The sequence below is a fragment of the Terrapene carolina genome, unplaced genomic scaffold (genome assembly GCF_002925995.2).
Source record: "Terrapene carolina triunguis isolate 2854851 unplaced genomic scaffold, T_m_triunguis-2.0 Scaffold616, whole genome shotgun sequence".
NCBI lineage: Eukaryota > Metazoa > Chordata > Testudines > Emydidae > Terrapene > Terrapene triunguis.
Genome location: NW_020664967.1, coordinates 399,580 through 423,532, shown reverse-complemented (window position 1 = coordinate 423,532; position 23,953 = coordinate 399,580). Strand labels below are relative to the sequence as shown.

The window sequence follows — 23,953 nt, the reverse complement described above, 5'->3', positions numbered from 1 at the left end:
CCACAGTGACACGGCTGTGTGTGTGTGGGAGGGCGGGGGTGAGAGGGCCAGCTTTACTCTCTGCGTGAGGGCGGGCTGCAGGGAGGCTTAGGGGACATGTTTGCTTCTGGGCCTTGTGGGGCGGGGGGGGGGAGGGAGGGAAGCAGAGGGTCCCCCACTCCCCCAGCCATGTCTGAATCCCCCTGTGCTGGGCCTGTTTGCTCAAGGATGGAGTTTGAGGCCTATCTGTCTTGGCTCTCCAGTGGCTGCTGTTGCCGTGGCGACGCAGCACCTCAAACCCCCTCAGAGGTAGGGAAAATGGTGAGGCGCGTCCGGTCTGGTGGGTGGGGTGCTGCACTGGGAGTCTGGGCTCCTGGGTTCCATCCCCAACCCTGCCAGCTGCGTGACGCTGGACACATCACTTTCCCGTGCTGTGCCTCAGTGTCGTCCCCCCCCCTTTGTCTCGTTTCGCCAGGTGTCTGCCCAGTTCCTACTAGAATAGGCCATGGTCTCATAGGCCTCTGGGTGCTACTGCAGTACAGATGAGTCCTTTTACACGTGGGAAACTGAGGCGCAGAGCTGGGAAGTGACTTGTGCAAGGTCCCACTGTGGGTCAGAGGCGGAGCCGGGAATAGAACTGAGGAGTCCCAAGAACCGGGGGCTGAGAGTGTGTGTAAAAAAGGACTTGTTGGAAAGTGAATTGTGCTCTAATATGTAATATTGCAAGCCAGCGTAATATCGCCAGCTGAACTGCCTTTGTGATTTAAAAAAAATGACTTACTGTTTGCTCTCATCTGGGTTTTTTAAACTTCGTTTTCATTATCTAGCATAAAAAAAATAAACCGCCTTTGGCTCCCAAGCACTAATTTATCCAAGTTAAATGATCTTTACAATCTGCTAACGCATCATGGATCCCAGCTTCTGTAATTAATGCCTCTGTTTAAATCCTATTCTTTCCTTAGGGGTGAGACAGACGGACCCCGATGCTACGTGCAAAACTTTTGCTGAGACTTCAAAAAAAAAACCCAAAACCAAATCAAATCCAGCTTGAATTTCTTGTAAATAACTTGTCTTGGGAAGAAACTCACCATGTTTATTGTTATTGTTGTTTTGTTTTATTCTCTTATGTAGCATCGAAGACATGTAGCCCTAAACAGTTTGCATGCAAAGATCAGATTACGTGCATATCTAAGGGCTGGAGGTGTGATGGAGAGAAAGACTGTCCCGACGGATCTGATGAATCTCCTGATATATGTATGTATCATTTTCTTTCCTGCTAATTGTGTCTGTATTTATATTTTTCTACTGCGTGCATCTTCTAGGGTTCTGAACTGGCATCAACCTGAAAGTTTCCTCCCTCGTTCATTTTCTTTCTATAGTACTGTTCACTTGCCACATCTGTCGGTGCAGGTGTGACAGGAAGGTGTTAGAAGTATAAACCGTCCATTCTATATGACCCATCATTCTTCTGTCTATCCCAATAGCATGCTTCTCAAATGCAGTGTTTCGAGGGGACCTGCTGCCTCACGGATACCTATGAACCTCCCTGTAACACCGTTATTGTTGGAATCGCTATACACTGGAAATAAAAGAAACAGGAAACAGAGGATTTAGCAAGAGCCAGTTACGCGGAAGGAAAGAACCCCACAGCATTGTATGCTTCCTGCCTAAATAATCTGTGTGGGGCCTTCATTTTTGGATCTTTGTGGGACTGTTGCCTTTGGCATATAGATTATTTGTGTTGCAGAAGTAGTGCTGGTTGGTGTTTAGAGATGAAGGAACTGGGGTTTAAAATGTAGTTCTCGAACCTGGTGCGTGGGGGTGCGTGTTTTGTTATGTGGCTCTCTTTGTAGCACAGGCTTGCGTCCTGAAGCTTGGACCCCTGGCTTTATGGATCTTGGTGTTAGACTCAGCTGCTCACGAGGAGTTGGTCAGAGTCCACTGTTTCGGTGCTTGGGGGCCCCCCCCCTTCCCAAAGTTTTAGCAGGGCACAGAGCCAGGGCAATGTAGAGCCTTTTCTTTCACCCCAGAAGTGGGGACGTTGGCAAAGAAAGTGCAACGTGAAATGTTTGGCAGGTTGTTTTACCGGTGGGGGGAGGCTGGGAGGGAAAAAAGGGGTGCTTGGGCAAGGGGCAGCCACTTTCGGGGTGTGTGTGTGTGTGTGTGTATAGAAACCCCGATGATCCTAAGCCCGTTGCAGAGAGGCACGTCTCTGACAGGGGTTACGCACCTTGGCATCTGCTGCATCCGTCCTTTCCTGCAGCTGGCGAGGAGTGCTGGTCTCAGGGGAGGAATCTCTGAGGCTTCAAGCTCTGAGTACCCTGGAGCAAAGAGCAGAGAGGCTGACACAGACCTGGGGAGGGGGTGGGTGTGGGGGGGCTGGGGAGACTTTGATATGCTTGCAAATCTGCTGCAGCCAGGAAGATAACTGTAATCTGCCCCTCTTGGGTGCAGAGTTAAGGGGGTGCCTGTGTGTGGGAAGGGTTGGGACTGGAGAGGAAAGGGACAGATTTTCCTGGAGTTGGGAACAGCCTGTGGACAATCAAAATAGCAGTTCCCAGATTTGTGTGTTTGCTTTTGGGTCCATCAAGTCCCTTTGCCTCAGCTGCAGAGGCTGGGCGGGCCCCTCGCTGCAGAGCAGCTGCGTGAAGCTGTGGGGACTTTATGGGAACGGGCAGATATCTGGCCCAGCGGAGGCTGGATCTTGAGGAAACAAAAAGAAAAGAGAGTAACAACAAACAGATCCCGATTGTTCAGGAAGATGGGGGGCTTGTGGAGGGCGTCTAGGAGGGGATCTTATGTCGTGTGTGTGTGTGTGTGTGTGTGTGTGTACACACCACCAGACAGAGCTTTGTGGTGCCTTTTCGTAGAGAGGCAGCAATCCTACTACATAGCATGGGGGAAGCAGCATGTGGATAGCACACTGGCCTGGGATTCAGCAGACTTGGGTTCTGTTCCTGGGTCTGTCACCGGCCTGCTGGGAGACCTTAGGCAAGTCACTTCCTCACCCTCTGCCTCGGTTTCCCTGTCTGTAAAATGGGTACCTCATTGATAAAGTGCTTTGAGATCTACCACTGGAGAGCTCTAGCTGAGAGCCAGGCTTTACTGTGTTAGGAATAGACCTTCAATGACAAAGGGGATCAAACCACAAACACAGTGGGTGGCCTCATCTTGAGTGGGTCATACACCCCATGGGGCTGGTCTGTCTTTTCCCTCTGACACTCTGGCAAATGTGTGTGTAACTTGCCATGCCAGTAAAGTCTCTGTGAATTTGTAAGGACTCTGGGTGGGCTTTTCAAAGTAGCCTGAAGTGTGGGGTGGGGTGTTAGGTGCCTAAATCCTTTTGACTTCGGGTTCAGATGTCCAATGCCCTTTGGGCTCCTTTCATCCTCCTAGCCTCCAGCACTGAAATCCGTTCCTGGCTGCGCCATCTGAAATAAAGGTCTTTCCGAAGTGGCCTTTTGACTCAGGTTATTTATTAAGGCAAAGTGACGCAACCACCTCCCGATGGGAGGGAGAAAAGACGAAAAGGCTGGGACGGGCTGTCTGGCTCAAAACAGTCGGCAGCCCTGGAAAATTCCTGTGCTAAACTTGGAGGCTCTTGCTGCTGGAACACATCCGTCCTGGTAGACGTTCCGCGTGCCCTGTTTGTGCTCCTTTAACCGGGCTCTTTTTCTCCATCCAGACAGATGCAGCATAACCTCTAGCGCTCCCTGAAACTAACTTTCTCCACCTTTCTCCCGAACCTTCGTTTGCCAGCCTTGGGATCAGGCCACCCGGCGTTTGCCCTCCCACAAGGATAAACTTGAGAAATCCATAGCCTGCCACGCACCCACGAGCGCCCCAGCGGGCTAAAATAACCCTTGGTGATTTTTCTTTTTTGAGAGACCCTTTTCCGTCCTGTAGGATCTGCAAGGGTTGGACGGACGCCTCCGAGATGCAGCCACCTCTGGGGTGAGAGAGCCAGCCTTTCTGCCCCAGCAGCCGAACAGGCCAGAAAGTCTGGGGAGGTGGTGAAATGAATAGGTTTTAAGGGAAGAAGGGATCTTTATGATCTCCTGTATAACCCAGGCCAGAGAGTTTCATTCCTTCCCTGACCTATAACTTCTGGGTCAGTTGCCTGAACTAGAATTGTGAGTGTGCGCATGTTCACAAACACACCTACACGTGCGAAAAAGAGAGAGTGGCAGGGGATCAACAAGAGGTTGGGAGCCGATTTACGTCCTGTCCTGAGCGACACCTCTGGGCCCGTGCTCACCGCAACCACCGCGCTGGGTTGTTGCTCACAACCACTTCCTGTGGCAGTCGTGGTGCGGAAGGCTAGTGGGTGGGTTCCTTGGTGGGGGGGGCGTAGCTCAGGGCTGGGTACAGAGCCCACCCATCGGGGGGTGATGCAGTCACGGCCCGAAGTGGCGCCGAGCGGCGCTAGATGAGCGAAGAGGTTGATACTGGCCGTGCCGTTCTGTCACCTCTCTCTCGCCAGAGCCAGCCCGGACCCTAGCTCTGCACTGCAGCTTTCTTCAGCTTGTGCCAGATATGCGGCCCGTGGGGTCGGGCTGCCGGTTACCCCTCATGGCTCTGTCCTGTTGCATCGCTGGGGGAACCTGCCTCAACCCCTCCTTTCCCAGCAGCCCCCTTGGATATGGCCAGCCCCGCCCCTTTGGACGCCTCAGAGCTCTGCTCCCACTTGGAGAAGCTTGGCTGAGCACAGATGATATCTACTCCCCCCTCCACAACTCCCTCGCCTGAGGGCAGGCAAAGGGGCAGGACATTAGCAGCAGTACTGGCTGCTCTCCCGTGGTACACCTCCAACTGGACAGCTCGCAACCCCGCATCTCAGCTCCCCCATTCCTGCACTTGGGGAGGGGCTTTCAGCCATCTCTGTGCTCCCCCGCATTCCGCTCAGCCTCCCATGTAAGTGAGTGCAGCCCTGAGGCTGCTCTAACAGGTCACACACTGTTTCCCAGGGTCACGGGGGGCTGAGTATACCCATGCTGCAGTGTGCTCCAGCAACGTCCCTGACCTGCCCCCCACACTGGGGGCGGAGAGCAGAGCTGTTACAGAATGAATACACCGGCCATGGAGCGGCGGCGGCAGGGACCCTCCGGAGACGTGTTCTCTGCGCTTAGCAAGAATCCCTTGGATATATTTGCTTGACTGAGAAGCAGCAGGCATGTTTCTTCCCAGGACTGGTGAGACTTTGTGCAGTTGGCGGGAGAGCTGGGTGACTTCTCGAGGAGGCGCAAAGGACAGGAACCAGATCTTCGGTGGCTTCCTTCTTCTTTTTCTTCTAGGATGAGCAAGATCTGATTTTTCTCAGAATTACAAAGAGCCAAGAATAAACTGCCCTTAAATCTCGGGCAAGGCGTTTTCGACAGGCAGAGTGGGTATAGGGATAGGACTGGCTGTGTGGAACAGGGGCGGGTTGCCGTGTGGGCTGGGATGCGGAAGACGGGGTTTCTGTTCCCAGTCTGCCCCTGACTCACCGGATCACCTTGGGCAAAGCCAGGAAATAAATGAAAATTCCAGCCTGCATCTCTCGCTGTCTCTCAGCTGCCTGTCTGACAAACAGGACGTATAAATAATCCCGGGGCAGGGCAGTCTAGCGGGTAGAGCGCTGGAGTGGAACTCACGACACCCAAGTCCCGTTCCCAGCTCGGGCACTGAACTTGGGGAAGTTTCTTCCTCTCTCTGTGTTCCTCCGTTTCCCGCCCCCTTTTCTCTTTCTTGCTGTTTTGACTATTGTGGAATCAGACAGTGTCGGGCCAGTGCAACCCCCTGCACTGAGGCAGGGACAGGTCACCTAGACCATCCCTGACCGGGCTTCGTCCAACCAAAAGCCTCCAGTGACGGGGACCAGATGGACTCCGCTTCCAGAGCTTAACTCCCCCGAGAGTTAGAGAGTTTTCCTAATATCTAACCTGGAGCTGCCCTGCTGCAGTAGAAGCCCATTGCTTCTTGTCCTGCCTTCAGTGGACATGGAGAACACTTGAGCCCTTAACGTAGGTGAAGACAGTTGTGAGGTCAGCCCCCGAGTCGTCTTTTGTCAAGTCTAGACTGCCCAGTTATTTTAACCTTTTCTCACAGGTCTGGTTTTCTCAACCTTTATAATTTTTGTTGTTTTTCTCTGGACTGTCTCCAATTTGTCCACGTCTTTCTTAAAGCGCAGCGCCCAACGCCGGACGCGGGACTCCAGCTGGGGCCTCACCAGTGCCTGGTAGAGCGGGACAGTTACCTCCCGAGTCTTACATACGGCCCTCCTGTTAGTATTGTCCTTTTCCCACAAGTGCATCACATTGTTGGCTAGTGTTCAATTTGTGATCCACTGGAACCTCAGGACATTTTCAGCAGTATGACTGCCCAGCCAGTTATTCCCCACTTCGTATTTGTGCGTTTGATTTTCCACTTGTCTTTATTACATTCCATCGTGTTGATTTCAGACCAACTCTCCAAATTGTCAAGGTCCTTTTGAGTTCTAATCCTGTCCTCTGACATGCTCACAACCCCTTCTAGCTTGGTGTCATCCACAAATTTTACATGCATTGTCCAAGTCATCAGTGAAAATATTGACTGATACTGGATCCAGGGCACACCCCGTGGGACCGCACTACATGCGTCTCCCCATTTGGCAGCAAACCACTGTACAGCACCTGCCACAGTGGGGCCCGGATCTCGGTTGAAACTTGCAGGTTGTGTCATACTGTTGACTAGCATGTGATTTGTCGGTAGCATGAACCCTGAGCTAGCTTGTCCTAACATTCCCACAGCGATCAAGGTAAAAATGTGACTCCCGGTAGCAAACTGGAAATATTTGGCACTTACGCAGCTGTTTACGTCTTCAAAAGGTTGTGCAAACATGAGCTAATTTCCCCCCCACATCCCTCCACCAGAGAAGACTTAGGCTGCAGTGTAGACAGAAGCTAAGTCGGCAAAACGTAGGTCGCTCGGGGTGCGAATATTCCCATCCCCACCAGCGAGATAAGTTACGCTGAGGTAAGTGTCCGTGTGCACAGCCCAGTGTTGGTGCGGGAGCTTCTCTCCAAAGCTTCGGCTGCTCGCGGAGGAGGTTTGTTAGGCCAACGGGAGAGCTCTCTCCTGTCGGCACCTTCACCAGACGCGCTGGCGTGATGCAGCTGGATCAGCACAGCTGCAGCGCTGTGTGTGTAGACACAGGCGCCAACTTTTCAAACTGCCAGAGGGTGCTCGACCCCAGGCCCCGCCCCCTTCCCCCAAGGCCCCACCCCGCCCACCTCTTCCCGCCTCTTCCCGCCCCACCTCTTCCTGTCTAGTTCCGCCCCCTCCCCATAGCGCCCTGAGTCCCTGCTCCCCCCCCCCCAGCGCGCCGCAAAACAGCTGTTTGCGGCGGGCGGGAGGCGCTGGGAGTGGGGGGAGGCACTGATCTGCGGGGCTGCCGGCGGGCGGGAGATGATTGGGGGAGGCTCCACCCACCATTTTTTCCCCTTGGGTGCTCCAGCCCCGGAGCACCCCAGCGTTGGTGCCTATGTGTATAGACATACCCTTACTCTGCCCTCTTGGGGGTATGTACAAAAAATTGGTGTCCTTTTTTTTTTAAGGTGATTTGCTGAATTCCTCTTGTCGCAGTTGCCGCTTGAGCTTGCCGGGCTTGGCCTCCGTTCAGTTTATTTTACGAGCTGACGGAAGATAAGCAGGAGCCCCTTTAAATCACAACATAAATAAATAAAACAACCCGAGTGTCAGGGGGAACAGGGAAAGGCCCTTCTCTGGCGCTTGAAAACCCCTTGCGTCTTCGCTCTCTGTGATGTGTGTCGTGGGAGCATCTCATGGACATCGCCACCGGGGTGGGGGGGTCGAGGTGCTGCCCTCAAGTGACTCCACTAGCTCTGCTCTCGCTCGCGCTGGCGTGTCTTCACTGCAGCAAAGAAAAAGGGGTCTTCTCAACTTGGGTTAAAATAGCAGGGAAGCTATTGGGTGAGGAGGTTGAGTTCACGCCCACCGAGGAGCCTGGGTTGGACTGCAGTTGCTAACCCAAGTTAAAACCCGAGTTGCTGTGTCTCCATCGCTGTTTTACCCCCGGTTAGCTACCGTGGGTTAAGAACAGATCCACCCCTCCAGTGAAGACACACCCTAAGCAGGATCACACTGCAAAGCAGCAGGCTGGCTACACACAGAGCGATGGGATTAGCGCTGGCCGTGGGTGAGTTGTAACTCAAACCGGTCCCATCCTCACTGCATCACTCCTGCATCAGTAGCAATTGACCCACCCGCCAGCTGGAGCTGACAGCACCACGTACGCTAGAGAGGTGTGTGTGTGTGGACGGGGCAAAAATCAGGTTATACCCTGAGCTAACCCTGCAGAGAAGACATCCCTGAGTGGGCCCCAATTGAAATCAGGGTCCTATGGTGGTCGGTGTTTTACAAACGCTTAGTGAGAGAGAGCAGCTGTGGGGTGTGTGCGTGTGTGAGTGCGTGTGTGCGCACCACGTACCTAAGTAAACTGGTGCAAATCCCAAGTGGCTTCACTGGCTGGGTTACCCCAGCTGAGGACCTGGCCTGGCTTTGCTCAGCTGGGAGCTCTGTCGGCCGGTTGCACTTGTGAGCTGCCTTGCGTGTAAAGCGGTTGCGGCTTTTGCCCTGCAGCCTCTTGTCAACCTGCCCCCCCCGGTCCAGCCTCGCTTGCGCGCACCCGAGGCTATTAATAGAGATTCCTGCTCCGGATGGAGCGAGCACGAGCAGCGACTCAGCTGTCAACACGTGCAAGGGGCTGAGAAGCCCCTATCTTTTGGGGTTGTCAGAGGGGCTTTTCTCACGCCAGTCTGGCACCGGGGGGCTTCAGCTGACTCGCATCCTCCTTATCTTGCTGGCAAGGAGAGGGATTTGTTTTAAAACCTGGGCTTGCAAGGGCGGCTTCTGCCTGCAGCCTCAGGGAGTGACACAGCACCATTTACATTGCAGAATCAGACTCCTAGGGCGTCAAGGGCTGGTGAAATACTGTCTGTTAACGGAGAGCTGGGGAAGCTTAACTCTAAGCATGGGACTGGTCCCCTTTGAGTCCCCTTTGAGTTTGTACATGGGAGATTGTACTGGTTTAATTGGTTTAAGTTACACTGGGGCAACTCTTCTGTGTAGGGGAGGGGTCAGATTTTCAAAAGCTCCTAAGTCCCCTGGGACTTAGGTGCCTAAGTCACTTTTGGGTGCTTTTGAACATTTTACCCAAGGCTTGCTGCAGGGGCAGTGTGGCTTAGTGGGTAGAACACTGAACTGGCTCTGGGGGAGCTGGGTTCAATTCCTGGCTTCGCCCCCGGGCAAGTCACTTCCCCGTGCCTCAGTTTCCGCAGCTCTGAGGATAAGACTACCGGCCTCTTCTGTAAAGCGCTGTGAGAGCTACTGATAAGAGCGTTGTTAATACAGATAACAAAAAGGAATGTGTTACTGAGACACAATGGTAATAAAAGGGACTAAGGGACTCCCGGCCGGCCTGAGACACCGCAGCACGGTGTGGAAGGTTTTCCTGTTGATGCCACTGCCCCACTTAGCTGCCGACACATCGGTCAAATGGGTCTGGTGCATGCGGAGTGCTCTGCTTTTATCTGTTCTGCAGCCGTGGGGGCCCTGCTGTCTGCATGGTGACAGTTCCTGTCGGGAGAGATGCGTTTGTCTCCGCCCCCACGCTGCGGGGCAGTGAATGATCAATGTGAATCTGTCAGAGGGGCTGGTTTTCAGAAAGTGCCCTCTGAATTTCAGCCGCCTGTAAGGCATCTTCAGGCAAGCACCCAAAAATGGAAGATCTTGGCTCTCTGCTCGCTTGCGTCTCCAGCGTACTGATGCTAAGTGCGCTCCTGGGCGTCCCTGGCACGCCGGTTTGGAGTCGTTCGGGGAGGAGATGGGACCAGGTCTTCAGCTGGTATAAAACGGGTGGCGCCCCGGGACGCGGCGGATCTATGCCAGTGTGCGTACCAGCCGAGGAAACTGACCCGCTGTCTGGTGGGTACGACCAGGGGCAGGGAGTGAGGAATGGCGATTCCGGACTCCTGGGTTCTAATCCCTGCTCACTGGTAGCCGTGGACGCCCGGGGCTCCTTTCCCCCAGCTGCTGTAGGGATGTTACCGATCGAGGTATCCCTGGATGCGGAGTCTTTTCCTTACAGTTTCTTACCGCTTTTTCGAGCGGTAGGTGCTATGTCGAGGCAAAGTCGCGGTGTCTGTCTGCTTTGGATTGGCCCGAGGCTGCACCCTGAATTGTTCGTAGCGGCGCCCCCAGACGGTTCCTTTCTCCTCACTGCTTTGCAGCATGCTCCTGGCAGCTCAGAGAGGCAGGAGACAGGGAAGGTTCATTGAAATTAACTAGAGGCGTATGCGAGATCCTGGAGTGGATTTTCCCGAGATTCCTCCCCTTTGACAAACTTGCCCTGGGTTCCGCGTCTCTCTCCCCCCCCCCCCCCCCCCCCGGCCTGGCAGCAGCATCCGCCCCCCCCCCCCCCCCCCCCCCCCCACACAGTTGCTTGGGCCTGGAAGCAGAATGTGCCCCCCTCCCTCCACGTTATTGTGTATTATCTAGCCTCTGGAGGCCCCCTCTCTGATCAGGGTCCCCCCGTTGTGTTAGAGGCTGCACAGACACGTCATGAGAGACAATCCCTCCCTGGAAGAGCTCGCAGCTAGGCCAGACTGACGAAGAGAGGGGAAGGGAAACTGAGGCACATAGAGGGGAAGGGAAACTGAGGCACACAGCCGGGAAGTGACTTCCCCAGGGCCACGCAGCAGAGCCACGGATCAACCCCAGGTCTGCGGAGTCCCAGGTCAGTGCGCCGTCCCCAAGCGAAGCTCATCCTCCCCCTGGACTCTAACCGGCGACGTTCACGGGCAGCGGCTGTGTGTTGTGTTTGTACAGCTCCTAGCACAGTGGCGGCCTGACCCAGGCCCGGGGCCGCACTCCGAATGCTAAATCATAAGAATTGGGGTTGGGGCTTTAACCTAGTCGCCCAAGTGGGTTTTATTTGAATGTGCCTTCCCGTCCCCGACACTCCAGCCATGTAGCTTGTGAAGTCCCCAGTCCTCACTCCGTGCTCTCTTATCTCTTCACTTGTAGCTTTTTCCCATTTTTATGTGTCTTTGGGCCGGTGCCAGATCAATTACAGGCTGCTTTTGTGGGGGGAAGAATTGCTGCTTTTCAAGTGGTTTTTTGAGGTTAAAAATTCATGTCTAATTCAGCCCTTTGGGGTGTACCACAAGCTTGTCACATATAATAAATTGGCTCATTTATTAACGAGCAAAGGCGGTTGAAGGGAAACAAAGTGGCTTGTAAATTAATCCTGCCCCATTTGTGATAAGTAGTTGATCTGCTCTTTCCACAGGGATAATGGGCAGGGAGATCGGTTTTGACTGATGGACTGTGTGCTTCCTTTGGGTGCCTTCCCTTGACCTGTTTGGAAACTCGGCTAATTAACCCTTAATTTGCAATTATTCGGAGCCTAGGAGAGTGGGTTTATTTAGATAGAGCTCTCTTTAGAGACAAGAGCTATTGTGTAGTAGCTGTTAAGAAGGCTCTTAACCTAGTGAGTTGCGTGGTTATAAACCAAACCGCGTTATCCTCCAGAAGGGAAAGGAGCCGGAGAGACACAGACAAACAGTGGCAGAGTTTGGGACAGAACCCAGGAGTCCTGGGTCCCTGTTCCCTGCTCTAATCACGAGATCCCTCTCCCCTTTCAGAGCTAGGGGGTCCTAGCTCCCAGCCCCTCCCTGTTCTAACCCACTAGGCCAAATAGAAACCGGAGGGGCTGGATAAACACAATCATTCCTAATGGGCGGCCTTTTAAAGTCACTGCAACCAGAACAAACAGGAATAAATGTTGCCCCCTTAGAAGCCAGGGTATTCTTGCAAAGAGCTGTTGGGGCTGCATGTTCCTGACTGGCTCCATCGGCCTGGTTTCCTCGTGGCGTTGAAATGTTCTCCTGCCTCTGTGGCATGAGGCAGAGAAGTGGGGCTCCGTGTCGTCACAGCCTGAGCTTTTCTGATGGCTTCTCGGTTTTGCTGTTACCTGGGAGCTTGGCACGCTGGGTCCGAACTTCCCTGTCGAGTCGCCAAGTGATAATTGGCTGTTTCGTAGCTGGTGCGAGTGAGGTTGGAGGGCAGGGAGATGCGCGAAGGCCTCTGTCTAGGACCTATGCTGAACAGGTCTCGTTCAGGGGTAGGAAAAATACAGGCGGGAGGCCGGCTCTGTGAGAAGAGGAGTGCGTGTCTGTGCGTCTCCTACCCCCATCTCCCCTAGTGCCCGTTCCACCCCGAGGCTCTGCTCTTCTCAGCAAAACAAAATGAAAATCGAATCAACGCCCCTTCTCCCGAGTTCCCTGCACCATTCGCTGCTGCTAACTGGGTGCCTGGAATGAGCTTTGGCCTGGACAGACCCTGTTCCCCCAGGGAGTGGGGCTGGCAGAGGCCTTGCCCTGGCCGAAGTCGCTCGCCCGTCAGCTCAAGCGGACGACTTTCGGATGCACCCTCAGCTAGCGAGTGCATCTGCAGCGAAGGAGAAAGCGTGCGTCAATGCGGGGAAACTCCAGTTCCTGCATGTCCCACTCCACAGGGACGTCACGTCCCCTTTCCCCTCCCTGCTACGTCGCACCTTCTTCCCACGAGGCATCTCCATGACTTCCTGCAGCGACGGCCGTCCCTATTCTGTGCTTGAGCTGTTCTCCCGCGTCCCCCCTCCGGCTGGGGCGGGGACCGCCTCTGTGGTTGTAAAGCACCCGGTTGCGTTTACGCTGCTCTGCAAAATGGCGGTCAAAATGGCACCGTCTGACTGGGCGGGTCGCCTCCCTGTGCGGTCAGCCCTACTTGCTGGCTTTGTTCGTGAGCCTGGGTGCCCCGCTGAGCCCAGACCGCTGCAGGCGCTGGATTCTCTTCCTCCTGGTGCAGGATTCCACCCTGAAGCGGAGCGGCGATGGCGGTGCAGTGCGTGGGAGGCTGTTGCTGTTGCGGGGAAAGAGAGAGGGCACAGCACAGCTGCTTAGGGGAACTGGAGACCTGCCTTCAATTCTTTGCTCTCCCGGGGTGACCTTGGGCCCGTCTCTCTCTTTCCTCATGGGAATAATGATCCGTCCCCGTCTCTCCGGGGGGCTGTGTCGGGGTCGGGTCCTGTGCTGGCGGGGCAGTCCCTAAGGTAGGATGCAGTGCTAATCACAGCCCGTGCGACGCTGCTGGAATGAAGGTGGTTCAGTCCTTGGGCTGATGAGGAAGTGGTTTTATGAGCTATTCGTTAAAGATTCTCTCTGCTCTGCCCATCTTCTGATGCCAAGATGAGGCTAAAAATAAGATGTGCCATCCCAGCTCCTTCAGAGGGGCATTTTCCCTTGGGTGCTGCGACCAGCAGGGAGGAAAAATATAACTTCTGGCTAGAGAGGGACCTAGAAACAGCTCCTCCCGCCCCCAGAAGTGCTGAGCGCTCGGCTCAGACTATTTGAGGGTGGTTCATGCGAGGGGGCGATCCAGCCCTGGAGTGGCTGCCCCAGCCAGGGAGCCCCACAAGGCACCCATCGCTGGACGCTTCCTGGCCCCTTGGGTTCCCTTTCTCGTGAGGCAGGCTCCCTTTCCTGTCCGGTCCCCGTTCGGGGGGGAGTGGGCACGTCAGGAACCCTGTGGATGTGCCCGTTCTGGCCTGCCCCGGGCAGCTTCGAGACGTGTGTCCTGGGCTCTAGGAAGGAGCCGGCTGACAGGCCCTGTCGGCTGCGGGAGGCTGGGTGACGCTGGCCCAGGGAGTGTGGCGTGGGAAGGAGGGGGTGAAGTTTGCTGTGTCTGACGAGCCGGTCAGTAAAGTGCTGTGTGATCAGTGGCTTGTGTTTCCTTACCGGGGTGAAATATCTACACAGATGCCGGCAGGGGTAGGGAGATGCTGGAGGCCGAAGCTGCAGCCAGGGCACTGGCCCCCTCCACTGCCATTAATCTGGTCTCTCCCTTTGCCCTGGGTCCTTGCAAGTCCGGCCCCTCTCAGCGCGTCCCTGCGCGGAGGAGCCCAGGTGGGACCCACCCTGTGTGGCTGCGTTACCTGCGCCCCGTCCCCTGGGAGTTTGAGCCAGGCTGCCTATGTGGTGTATCTGTTGGATCTCGGGAGTGAAGCTGGGTGGGGTTGGGGCAGCGCTTTGGACAGGAGACCCCAGCTACGGGTCCCCCCAAGGAGCGCTGGCCCGTGGGATTGTGGGATACCATTGGGAGACTCTCAGGACCTGGGCCCAAGCTGCGTCCACACTGCAAAACAAGGGGCTTGGCCCCTCCGCCTGGCCAGTCCTAGAGCCTGGGCCCAGGGGACTCGCGGGCCCAAGCCAGAGAGATTTGGGTGTAGATGGAAGGGGGCTTTGGGCTCAAGTCGGAGCCCGGGGTTGTGTGCAGTGTAGACAGACGCACGGGGGGCCGATTTTCAAAAGCAGCCACGTGACAGTAGCACTGAAGTCTCATTGGAAACAAGTGCAGTTTGGTCTCCTTGCCCCACGCCTCAGTCATGCATGTGAGCACGGGTTCTACATGCATGGGAGGGTTTGGTGTGTGGTGGGGTAAGAACACGCAGTAAACCTGCAGCGTAGACATCCCCCAGGCCTGTCTTGCAAATGGCAGGGTTCTCCCTCGGCTCCTATTGTCTGTGGCTTTGTGCCGCCTGCAGGTGTTTGCATCAGAGCCCAGCGGGTGTGAAATGCGAGCGGGGCCTTTTGCACTGGGGGGAGTGGCAGGGCGCCGGGAGGAGGGGAGGGATCCGGCCCCTTGCTCGGGGAGCTGTCGGGCTGGGTTCTCGTTGCTTGCATGGGCTGGGCCCAGCTGCAGCCCCTGGTCCTCGCTGCAGCTCCCGGGCGTTGCGGTGATGCTGATGAGCGATTCCCTTCCCCTCTCGGCTGAATCTCTCTTGTGTTCTGCTCTCTTCCAGGTCCGCAGAGCAAGGTGTCGCGGTGCCAACCCAATGAACATAACTGCCTGGGCACGGAGCTGTGCATACCCATGAGCAAGTTGTGCAACGGCCTGCAGGACTGCTTTGACGGCTCGGACGAGGGGTCGCACTGCCGGGGTAGGGGAGCACCGGCGGGTCCCCGGGGCAGCCCCCACCTCCCTCTGGGCTGAGAGACTCCACTGTCGGGGGTGGGGGGAAATTCCACACCGGCTGTTTGCACTAAGACGGCTGCGCCAGCGCCGACCCCAAGCCACGGGCCGTGGCCCCGGTAGAAAGTGATTTGCCCCTGCGTGCGGCGTGTTCGCACAAGAGCGATGCACTGGTGGAGGTACCTCAGTGCGACCCCCCGACCCACCACTGTCAACAAGTCCTGGGGGCTGTGGGTTAGAGGACTTGAAGGTTCCCTCCTGCAGGAAAAATGCCGATTGTTCCTGTCCCGTCAGGCTGTTAAATAGCTGCGCTCTCTGCTGAGCGGAAGGAGGCGCAGGGATTTTGGGTTTAGTTTAGATACTGATTTCCTCCTTAGCCGGGGGTCTTGCTACCTCCTGTTGGGAAAAACCTAGCCTGGCCTGGCCCTTGGCAAACCAGGGTTCTCTGCCACTGACTCCTTGTGCGTTCTTGGTCAAGTCACTCAGTCTATGTTCCTCAGAACCGTGGGGACAACAGCCCTGCCCTGCGGGGGTGTGGGAGGCTGAATACGTTAGACGTTGTGAGGTGCTCAGATGTGCCAGCTAAGTACCGAAGATACAAGTACAGAGTCCCTGCTGCTTATACGGAGGATGCCTAGCTCTTACCTAGCACTTTCCCAGGGAGTTCAAGATCGTTATTCCCAGTCTCCAGAGGGGGAAACTGAGGCACAGAGCAGGGAGGTGACTTGTGCAAAGTCTCCCAGCAGGTCAGGGGCAGAGGTGGGCATAGAGCCCAAGGCTCTGGAGTCCCAGCTCTCTCCACCGTGTCCCCGTTGCCTTTATGAACCACCTGTTCAGGCACCCGGGAACATTCCCCTTTGCATAAGCGTCTCCTCCCGGCTCCCTGCACCAGATCCCTGGCACTCCCAAGCCCCTCACCCTCTCTAGCGTGTTTATCCTCGCCCAGCCCTGAGGCACGCCAGGATTGTTACCCCCATTCGACAGATGGAGAAACTGAGGCGTAGAAGGGCGAAGTGACGTACCTGCGGTCCCACGGGGAGATTGTGGCAGAGTTGAGGCCTTGTCTCCTGACTAGCTCACTAACCAATGGGCCACCCTTCCTCTCTGCCGCTGGAGTCTGGCCTGCCCCATGCAAGAGATGGAATTGCACCCAGTAATTCCCACAGTGGAGAGAATCGCTCCTCCTTGGATGAAAGGGGAAGCTGAGGCCCAGTGAGGCGATGGGGCTTGCCTAAGGTCACACGGCTGATCAGTGGCAGAGCTGGGACTAGGACTCGGGTTTCCTAGGCCTTAACCAGCACACCTCACTGCCTTGAACGGATGCCCTGATCTCCACTCTGATGATAATTCTCCTTTCCCTGGGCCTGAGACGACAAGCTAAGGGGCCAAGGCTTTTGTCTAGGGGATTTAGAGGCATGATTCCCACGTGCTCCTAAACCCCACGGTCACTTTGGGAAAATCACTAGCAGCCCTACACACTCTTCTCTAACCTAACGCTGGCACGCCAGCCTGCAGGCAGTTCCCAGTGCACAAGCAACCCTACGATAACAGACCAAGGGAGGGGCAAACTCAGCAGAGGGAGGGAAGAAATATTGGCTAGTAAAGAAGCAGAGATCCCAGCTGCAACCTTCGAACAGGCTATTCCTGGTAGCAGAGAACCGGGAGCCACAAACCTTGACTGTTCTTTTAAAAATCCCCAAGGGCTGGAATTGTAGCGGCACTGTTTCCACCGGAACAGCGTCCTTTTAAAAAAAAAAAAAAAAAAAAAAAAATTAAAACCCTAATATTGTTGGGGTTTTCTTTGGTGCATGTGGCACTTGAGCCGAGAGAGAAGGCTCTGAAATGAACATGCAGGCCTGCCAAACGCCCTGCAAAGCCGATAGACCATGTGAACGAGTCAGCTGGCCCACCCGGCTTATTAAACTTGCATACGCATAACACAGAGGATTTAGAGCGGGATTGTGAGCAAATCTTTACCGTTTTTGCCAGGGGAAAGGGCGCTCCTCCCGCTGTGTGTTAGACAGCCAACTGGCCTGGGGACCGTAGCCTGGACCGTGACCTCCCCGGGCAAAAGCAAAATGTGAACGTTAGGCATATGCTGTGCCAAAGAGGGTAAACGGTGCCGGCGTGGCTTTCCTTTGCTGGCCCTTGCACTGTGGTAGATGGATCAGAAATGGATTGCGTCCACACTGCTCCTGCAACTTTGTCCGCTCTGGAATGTAGGTCTGCTAGAACTGTCCGGGTCTAGGTAAAGTGGTGACACATGCTAGGCTGGCGGCTGTTAAACCGGGATAAAGGGGAAATGAGCTGTTTCAATAGAAAGCACCTTTAGCCTGGTATAACTGTGGCCAGACTAGGCGCGGGATAGATAAAACCATCCCCCGAGCTGGCGTCACGACACTGGTAAAATTTCTAACTGTAACCCAGGCTTAAGTCGGTTTAACTCTGAGCAAAAGAGAGTCATGCCGGTTTAAAAAAACAACAACCCTGCACTAATTGTAGCAGTTTAAGTCCAAAGATCGATTGATGGGAGACCGATCAGCTCCCACTGAAACAAGGAGATCTTTTACACTGGTGTAATAGAGTGTAGACCAGCCCTTAAACCAGAATCAGAGCGTCTACACACACACGTGGACTGGATTAACTAAATTGATTTATATCGACATGTTTAGTTCTGGCTGTAACAGGGTCCTTGGGCTAGTGTGGGAATTTGCAATTGACACCCCCCTCCGTCCCCCATGCTCCTGTTCTGACCTTGCATTAGATTCTCGTTCCCCGAATGTCGGGGTGAGATTCACACAGCAGGAAGTGTTTACAGACCACTCCAATGCAGCTCAGCGTCCTGACTCCACACCCACTTCTGGTCAAGGCGGCAGGAGGCGTCCTATGGGAACCGGTCGTTGCTCCCTGGTTAGTCAGCGTGGCTTCCCGAAAGCCCCCCCTTTCCCCCCTGACCTGGACTCGACCTCTGAACCCCCCGTAAACAAACCAGAATAGATTTGGATGGTAAAACGTTGTCGTCGTCCCCCAGATCTTTGTTGGTGACCTTGGCAAGAGGCTGCAGGGACCTAGTGCCAGAGGTTGTGAAATTTCCTATCTGGTTTTAATGTGGTTTTGGGGCAGGGGGGGCTTTTCAGAATCACAAACAGTTTGTTTAACCACAGAATGTGACCTCTGGGCTCTGCAGTGCTGGTTTCTGGGGGTGCAGATTTAGGGGGGAGGGAGGGGGACTATGGGATGTGGGTGGCTTGCTGCTGCCCTCCATTTATGTTCCTGTGTCCTCCCCCTCCCCGCTCTTCCCCAGCCCTGAATGTACTGTACTTGCAAATTAACTGTCCCGGGTGTGACGCGAGCCCCGTCCCAGTCCTGTCCCCCAGGGGCAGGAAGGGGGGAGTTGGGTCTCGGGGTTGCTCTGTGGAGAGGGGTGCTGGTCAGCGGGTGTTTAATGAGATGTGGTCAGAGATGGCGTCTCAAACCCTCCCTCGCGCTCCGTCCTAAGCCTGGAACGGGACTGCCAGTTACTAATAACCTGCACTGGCTTTGAAGTGCCGACTCCCTCCCTTCCCCCCTTTCCCACTCCGAGCCAGCCAGCCCCCCGCCCTGGGGCCGGATCGGAGCCGGCGCACCCTAGAGGGGAAAGGCCCCATTCCCCGCCACCCTGAGCCAGCCAGCCCCCTGACTTGGGGCCGGATCAGAGCCGGCGCCCCCTAGAAAGGAAAGGCCCCGTGCCCCATTCCCCACCACCCTGAGCCAGTCAGCCCCCTGCCCTGGGGCCGGATCGGAGCCGGCGCCCTCTAGAGGGGAAAGGGCCCATGTCCCATTCCTAGACTCCTGGAGCCAGCTGCTCCAAGCTGTGGGATGCATTTGATCATGAGGTCTCTGAGAGAGGGCTGCAAAAGGGGGAACACGGAGAAAAACGGACAGATTTTCTCAGTTTGGCAAGGTTCACGTTTAGATTGGTTTGCACACCCGGGTTTGATACAGACCCGAGTTCATCCCGATTTGCGCTTCCAAGCCAGGGCGTCCTTGGGCAGGAGAGGGAAAAACCCCTTCAAACAAAGAGACCTTTGTGGGCTGAATTGCTCTTCTGCTTCCCACAATGAGTGTCCCTTCAGCCACAAAGCCTCAATCCCAGCCCTTTGTGTGTTAATTGGGTCGCGGAAGCCTATCTTATCATTGCTGTGTTTGAGTAGCTGGGTTGGCCGGGGACGCCTGTCCATTTTGTTCTTGCTTTGCTTGTACGGAGCAGCTTTCTGGGTTGCACGGGGGTTCGAAAGCACGACTGTTCCCAAGGGGTTGCAGTTTGCACCAGTGCAATGCACTCCCGTGCTAGTGAGATGGAGCATGGTCCAGTGGTTCGTTGTTAGCTAGGAGTTGTAGGTTCAATTCCCTGCCTTGCAAGAGGCTTCCTGGGAAAGGCATTTAATTTCTCTTTGCCTAGTTCGGCCCGACCTCAGAGAGACGTGTGAAGACCAATTCATTAAGGTTCCAGATGCTCAGATATGGTTCCCTATAAATGGGTAGACAGTTTGCATCCCGTGACTACAATGTGCATTGATATATGCAAATTTCGCTAATCTAGAGCCTGAATTCTGGCCCCTATTGTCCCCTTTTTATCAGAGAATCTCGCTTTGTGTGTAAATATAACAACATCTACCTCCTGCTTTTCATCAACGGCTACACAGTCTATCCTCACGACCCCCTGGGGAGCCGGGGCAGATCCATTATCCTCACATTACGGATGGGGGTCCGCGGCACAGACAAAGGGGCCGGGCGGGACCTGAGCCGAGGTCTCCCCAGCGCATTGCGTGGATGTCTCTATAATTACCCCCTTTGGTCGCGTAACGGGGCCTGTCATTACTGGACTGCTAAACCCAGGGTTGTGAGTTCAATCCTTGAGGGGGCCACTTAGGGATCTGGGGCAAAAATCTGTCTGGGGATTGGTCCTGCTTTGAGCAGGGGGTTGGACTAGATGATCTCCTGAGGTCTCTTCCAACCCTGATATTCTATGATTTCTATGATTACGTGACTTTGCTGAGTCCGGGAAGCCGTCAGTTATTGGCACAGCCAGATGAGTGCTCCGGGCCACTGCTCCATTTCTCATCAGCCCCAGGCTACCTCGGAGCATTGGGGAGCGCGGGGCAGATGGACACTTGATTAGCATTTATTTCAGCCATGGATAGAAATTAATCTGTTCAGAGCAGGAGCCTTTGAGTGTGGACCGGGCCTTGGGCGCAGGGGAGGTGTTGGAAGCTGTTTAACACGCTTGGGGCGGGCCCCTCCCAGGAGCAGGGATATTTAACGCATCCAGCTCCTGCCCGGGGGGGGCTCTTAATAGACGGGCAGGGATGTGTTTTCCCTGCCTTTGCTGGCGAGTCCGACTAGGGCCTGGCTCCCTGCTGAGCTCGGTGGTGGGAGGTCGGTCTGGGGAGGAGACGGCCCGGTGACGGTCACCCCAGAGCTTCCCGGGGCCTTGCTGCGATGGTCCAGACCGCTGCCTGATTGGACCAGGTGCTGCACCCCGCTCTGCTCTTTCTCTGCTCCAGGAGGGGGCCAGCACCCAATGGGAATCCTCCCTTCCGTTCCCCCCACTGAGAACAATGGTGTATTCTCCTGCTGGAGAACAATGGGGGAATCCCCCCCACTGAGAACAATGGCGTATCCCCCTGCTGGAGAACAAGGGGGGAATTCCCTCCTCCCCTCCCCCCATTGAGATCAGTGGAGTGTCCCCCTGCTAGAGAACAGTGGGAAACCCCTCCCAAATGGAGGATCCCCCTGTTGCATGTATTGCCTGGAGCATCCAGCGTGCCCCATTTCAGTGCTGGGTTCTGCGGGGTTGTCAGTCGAGGTGTGCAAGGATAGGGGCAACGAAGAACAGAGGATACTGGCGCCCTTTAGCTTCTTAATTCCAGGCGGCAGGTTTTGGGTGGGCAGGGTGCGTCCTGCTCCCACCTCAGCAGGCCCTACAGGAAGCCCTTGTTTGCGTTGTTTAAGGTGATCTCGGGGAGCATGCAGTGAACGCACACAATGGGGCTTAAATTTCACTGCGGGCCAGGCAGCAAGAGCCCAGAACCAGGGCTAGGGCCTGTCTTCAACGCACCCCCGTCGCGCTCCGCTTCCATCTTTGCCCGCGGGTTTCCGGAGCCCCGTGGGGCTGAGCGGGTGGCCCAGCGCAGCTCTGCTGGAGAAACGGATGTGGTCGAGGAGGGATGCTGGTGCGCTCTGGACATGCGTGGCAGGAGCTAGGTTTCCTGCTCCTTGCCTCTTGTGGCTGATCCTTTAAATAGGAAATGCTGAGCCATGCAGCTGAGGTTAGAGACAATGTGACTCATATTTCAGAATCAAATTCGGTCACTGTTTCAAAGCGGCTCGCGCAGCCTTTTCCCTCGCTGCTTCCCTTCCTGGGCTTGGGGGACCACGTTTGTACCTGTATGCCGGACGGTCTCCGGGCTTGTGGTGTTCTGATGGCCTTGGGACAGATTCTTCGTTGCCCTGGACGTCTGTGTTCCCTGAGCCGCGATCGGGGATCAGGGCTCCTTTACACTAGGCGTCTATAAACACAGAACAAAAACACAGGTCTTGCGTTGATGATCTTACAGTCTAACCGGTGCAAAAGAGGTGTAAACCGCAGCTCTTCTGGTAGCGGTCTGCACTTGGTTTGCATTGGTGGAAGCATCTACACACGGAGCAGGGTGAAGGTGAACTGGGCCCGTTGTCTTTAAAAGTCCAGCTGGGAGATCCCCTGCCTAGAAATCATTGGTTTCGATCAAACGTTTCCTTTTTATTCCCCAGCTCCCAGAAAATCTTTACATGCAAAATATTTGAGCTTGCAGGATATGCCTACACTGCACAGGTGTCATTGCAACACAGATTGGTGTATCTTGGCCAAGTGGCGCTGGAACCACGGTGGTGGGGCCATGCGTGCCCACCCGGGAATATGCTCGCATTCCTAGCCTGCCCTCTGGTGCATTTGCTGCTAGTGTTAGCCGGGCCGGCTAGGTAAAAGCTGGCCCACGGCTGTCTGCCTGAGCTGGAATTGCACCTCTGATTGCAGGGTAGATGTACCTGTAACGGGGTCCTTCTCCCCTTTTCGCAGGCGGGGAGCCGAGGGCTGCGTGCGGCAGTGACCTGTGCGAGGTGTCACAAGACGTCAGCGGTAGAGCTGGGACGTGACCCCAGGTCTCCTGAGTCCCTGCGCGTTGTCCTGGCTATAAGCCCATCCTTCCCTCAAGCTAGTGCGGATGCGGCTAGGGCTGTGGGGGGCGGGGGGCTGGTAAGGACAGCAGGAACCGTCGCTGTTCCCATCACCTGCCCAGATGTCCGAAGTGCCCACTGACCCCTGAAGTGACGTTCTCTTCCCCCCCCCCGTCTCCTTTCTTTAGAGTTTCTGGCCAACTGCTCGGCCCTGGGGTGCCAGCACCACTGCGTCCCGACGCTCGTCGGACCCACCTGCTACTGCAACAGCTCCTTCCAGCTGGCCGAGGACAGGAAGAGCTGCAAAGGTTGGTGGCGGATGGAGACGATGCAGCCTGTGAACGCGGCCCCGGTGGGGGCGGGGACAGGACTGCCGGGGCGCAGCATCAGCTCAGTGGGCCACGTGTGACCAGCCAGCCTGGGGCGGGGGTAGGGAGCGGGGTGGCTTCCAAAGGGATTTGGACGCTTAGCGCCCATTAGAATACCACAGCTTTGAAAATCCCATCCTGAGTGTCACAGTGATGTGTCGGGGTTGTGTAGTAGCCCAGGACAGAGCAGCACAACGGATTAAACTGATTCCCTCCCCACGGGGTCCCCCATTGGAGCACTGAGCAGGCGTCCCCCATGAGGGGGAACAGCATCCTTGGATGCATCAGGAAGAGGAGATCAGTCGAGCAGGAGGGTGCGTACGGCATGAGTGAGCCCACCACTGGGGGCTGTGGCCTGGTCTGGGGTCCCCACTTCAGAAAGGGGGCTGCAAAACGGGAGAGGGTCCAGAAAAGAGCTCCGAGAAGGACTCGCGCTCTGGGAAGCCTGCCTCATCGCAAGAGATGAAAGAATCTCGTCCCTTTAGTTTACTCGGGAGAAGGTTGAGACGCGACGTGATCGCGGGCTCTGAGTCCCTGTTTGTGGAGAGCGTTTTGAGAGCAGGGCAGAGTAAGAGCCAGTGGGTGGAAGCTGATGCTAGAGAAATTCAGACTGGAGTGAAAGGGGTGGATTTTTAAGAGCATCGTTTCACCAGGGCTGGGGCGGATTCGCTGTCACTCGGCCGATGTCTGTTAAAGTTCTGCTCTGGCTCAGCCGGAAGTTCTGGGCTGGCCGCAGGATTCGCGGGGTGAGATTCTCTGGCCTGGGTTACACAGGGGGACAGACTAGAGGATTGCGCTGGTCCCTTCTGGCCTTTAAACCCTACGATTAGACTCCCCTGTTGCGGGGGTGTGTGTTCCTCCCGCATGTCCCATTCCCTGCTGCTCCACCGTGAGCACTGGGGGTCTCTGTCCTTTCCCTGGCTCACCGGTAGCTGATGCAGTTGTGGGACCCAGCCTTGTTCTTTTGCCCTCCCCTGCAGACTTCGATGAGTGCACCATCTACGGGACCTGCAGTCAGACGTGCACGAACACGGAGGGCTCCTACACGTGCAGCTGCGTTGAGGGCTATCTCCTGCAGCCCGATAACCGATCCTGCAAAGCGAAGAATGGTAGGTGGTGTTTTCGCAGCGTGGCGTGGCTTCCGGCTGGCTCTAGCTATCGGGACCTGGGGATGCCTGCAAAGCCACCTGGCTGCCTCAGAGCGTGCGTGGCGCTCCTGCCGTGTTTGCACATGACCTAGGGGTGTGTGCGTGTGCAAAGCCACCCGACTGCCCCAGAACATGTGTGGTGCTCTTGCCCTGCTTGCACGTGACCCAGGCGTGTGTGTGCGTGTGCAGAGTGACCCGGCGGCCCCAGAGTGT

General features: G+C 55.7%; 1 protein-coding gene across 1 annotated transcript in view; it reads left to right on the top strand.

The window, feature by feature from the left end:
* The first annotated feature begins 1,153 nt into the window (after positions 1-1,153).
* LOC112117474 (low-density lipoprotein receptor-related protein 1) overlaps positions 1,154-23,953 on the top strand; it is a 126,128-nt gene continuing 103,328 nt past the window's right edge. Inside the window, exons 1-4 of the mRNA XM_029913373.1 lie at positions 1,154-1,233; positions 14,861-14,998; positions 22,413-22,532; positions 23,573-23,701. Coding sequence (XP_029769233.1) covers positions 14,932-14,998; positions 22,413-22,532; positions 23,573-23,701 — 316 coding nt within the window. The 5' untranslated portion in view covers positions 1,154-1,233; positions 14,861-14,931. The remainder of the gene's footprint in view (positions 1,234-14,860; positions 14,999-22,412; positions 22,533-23,572; positions 23,702-23,953) is intronic.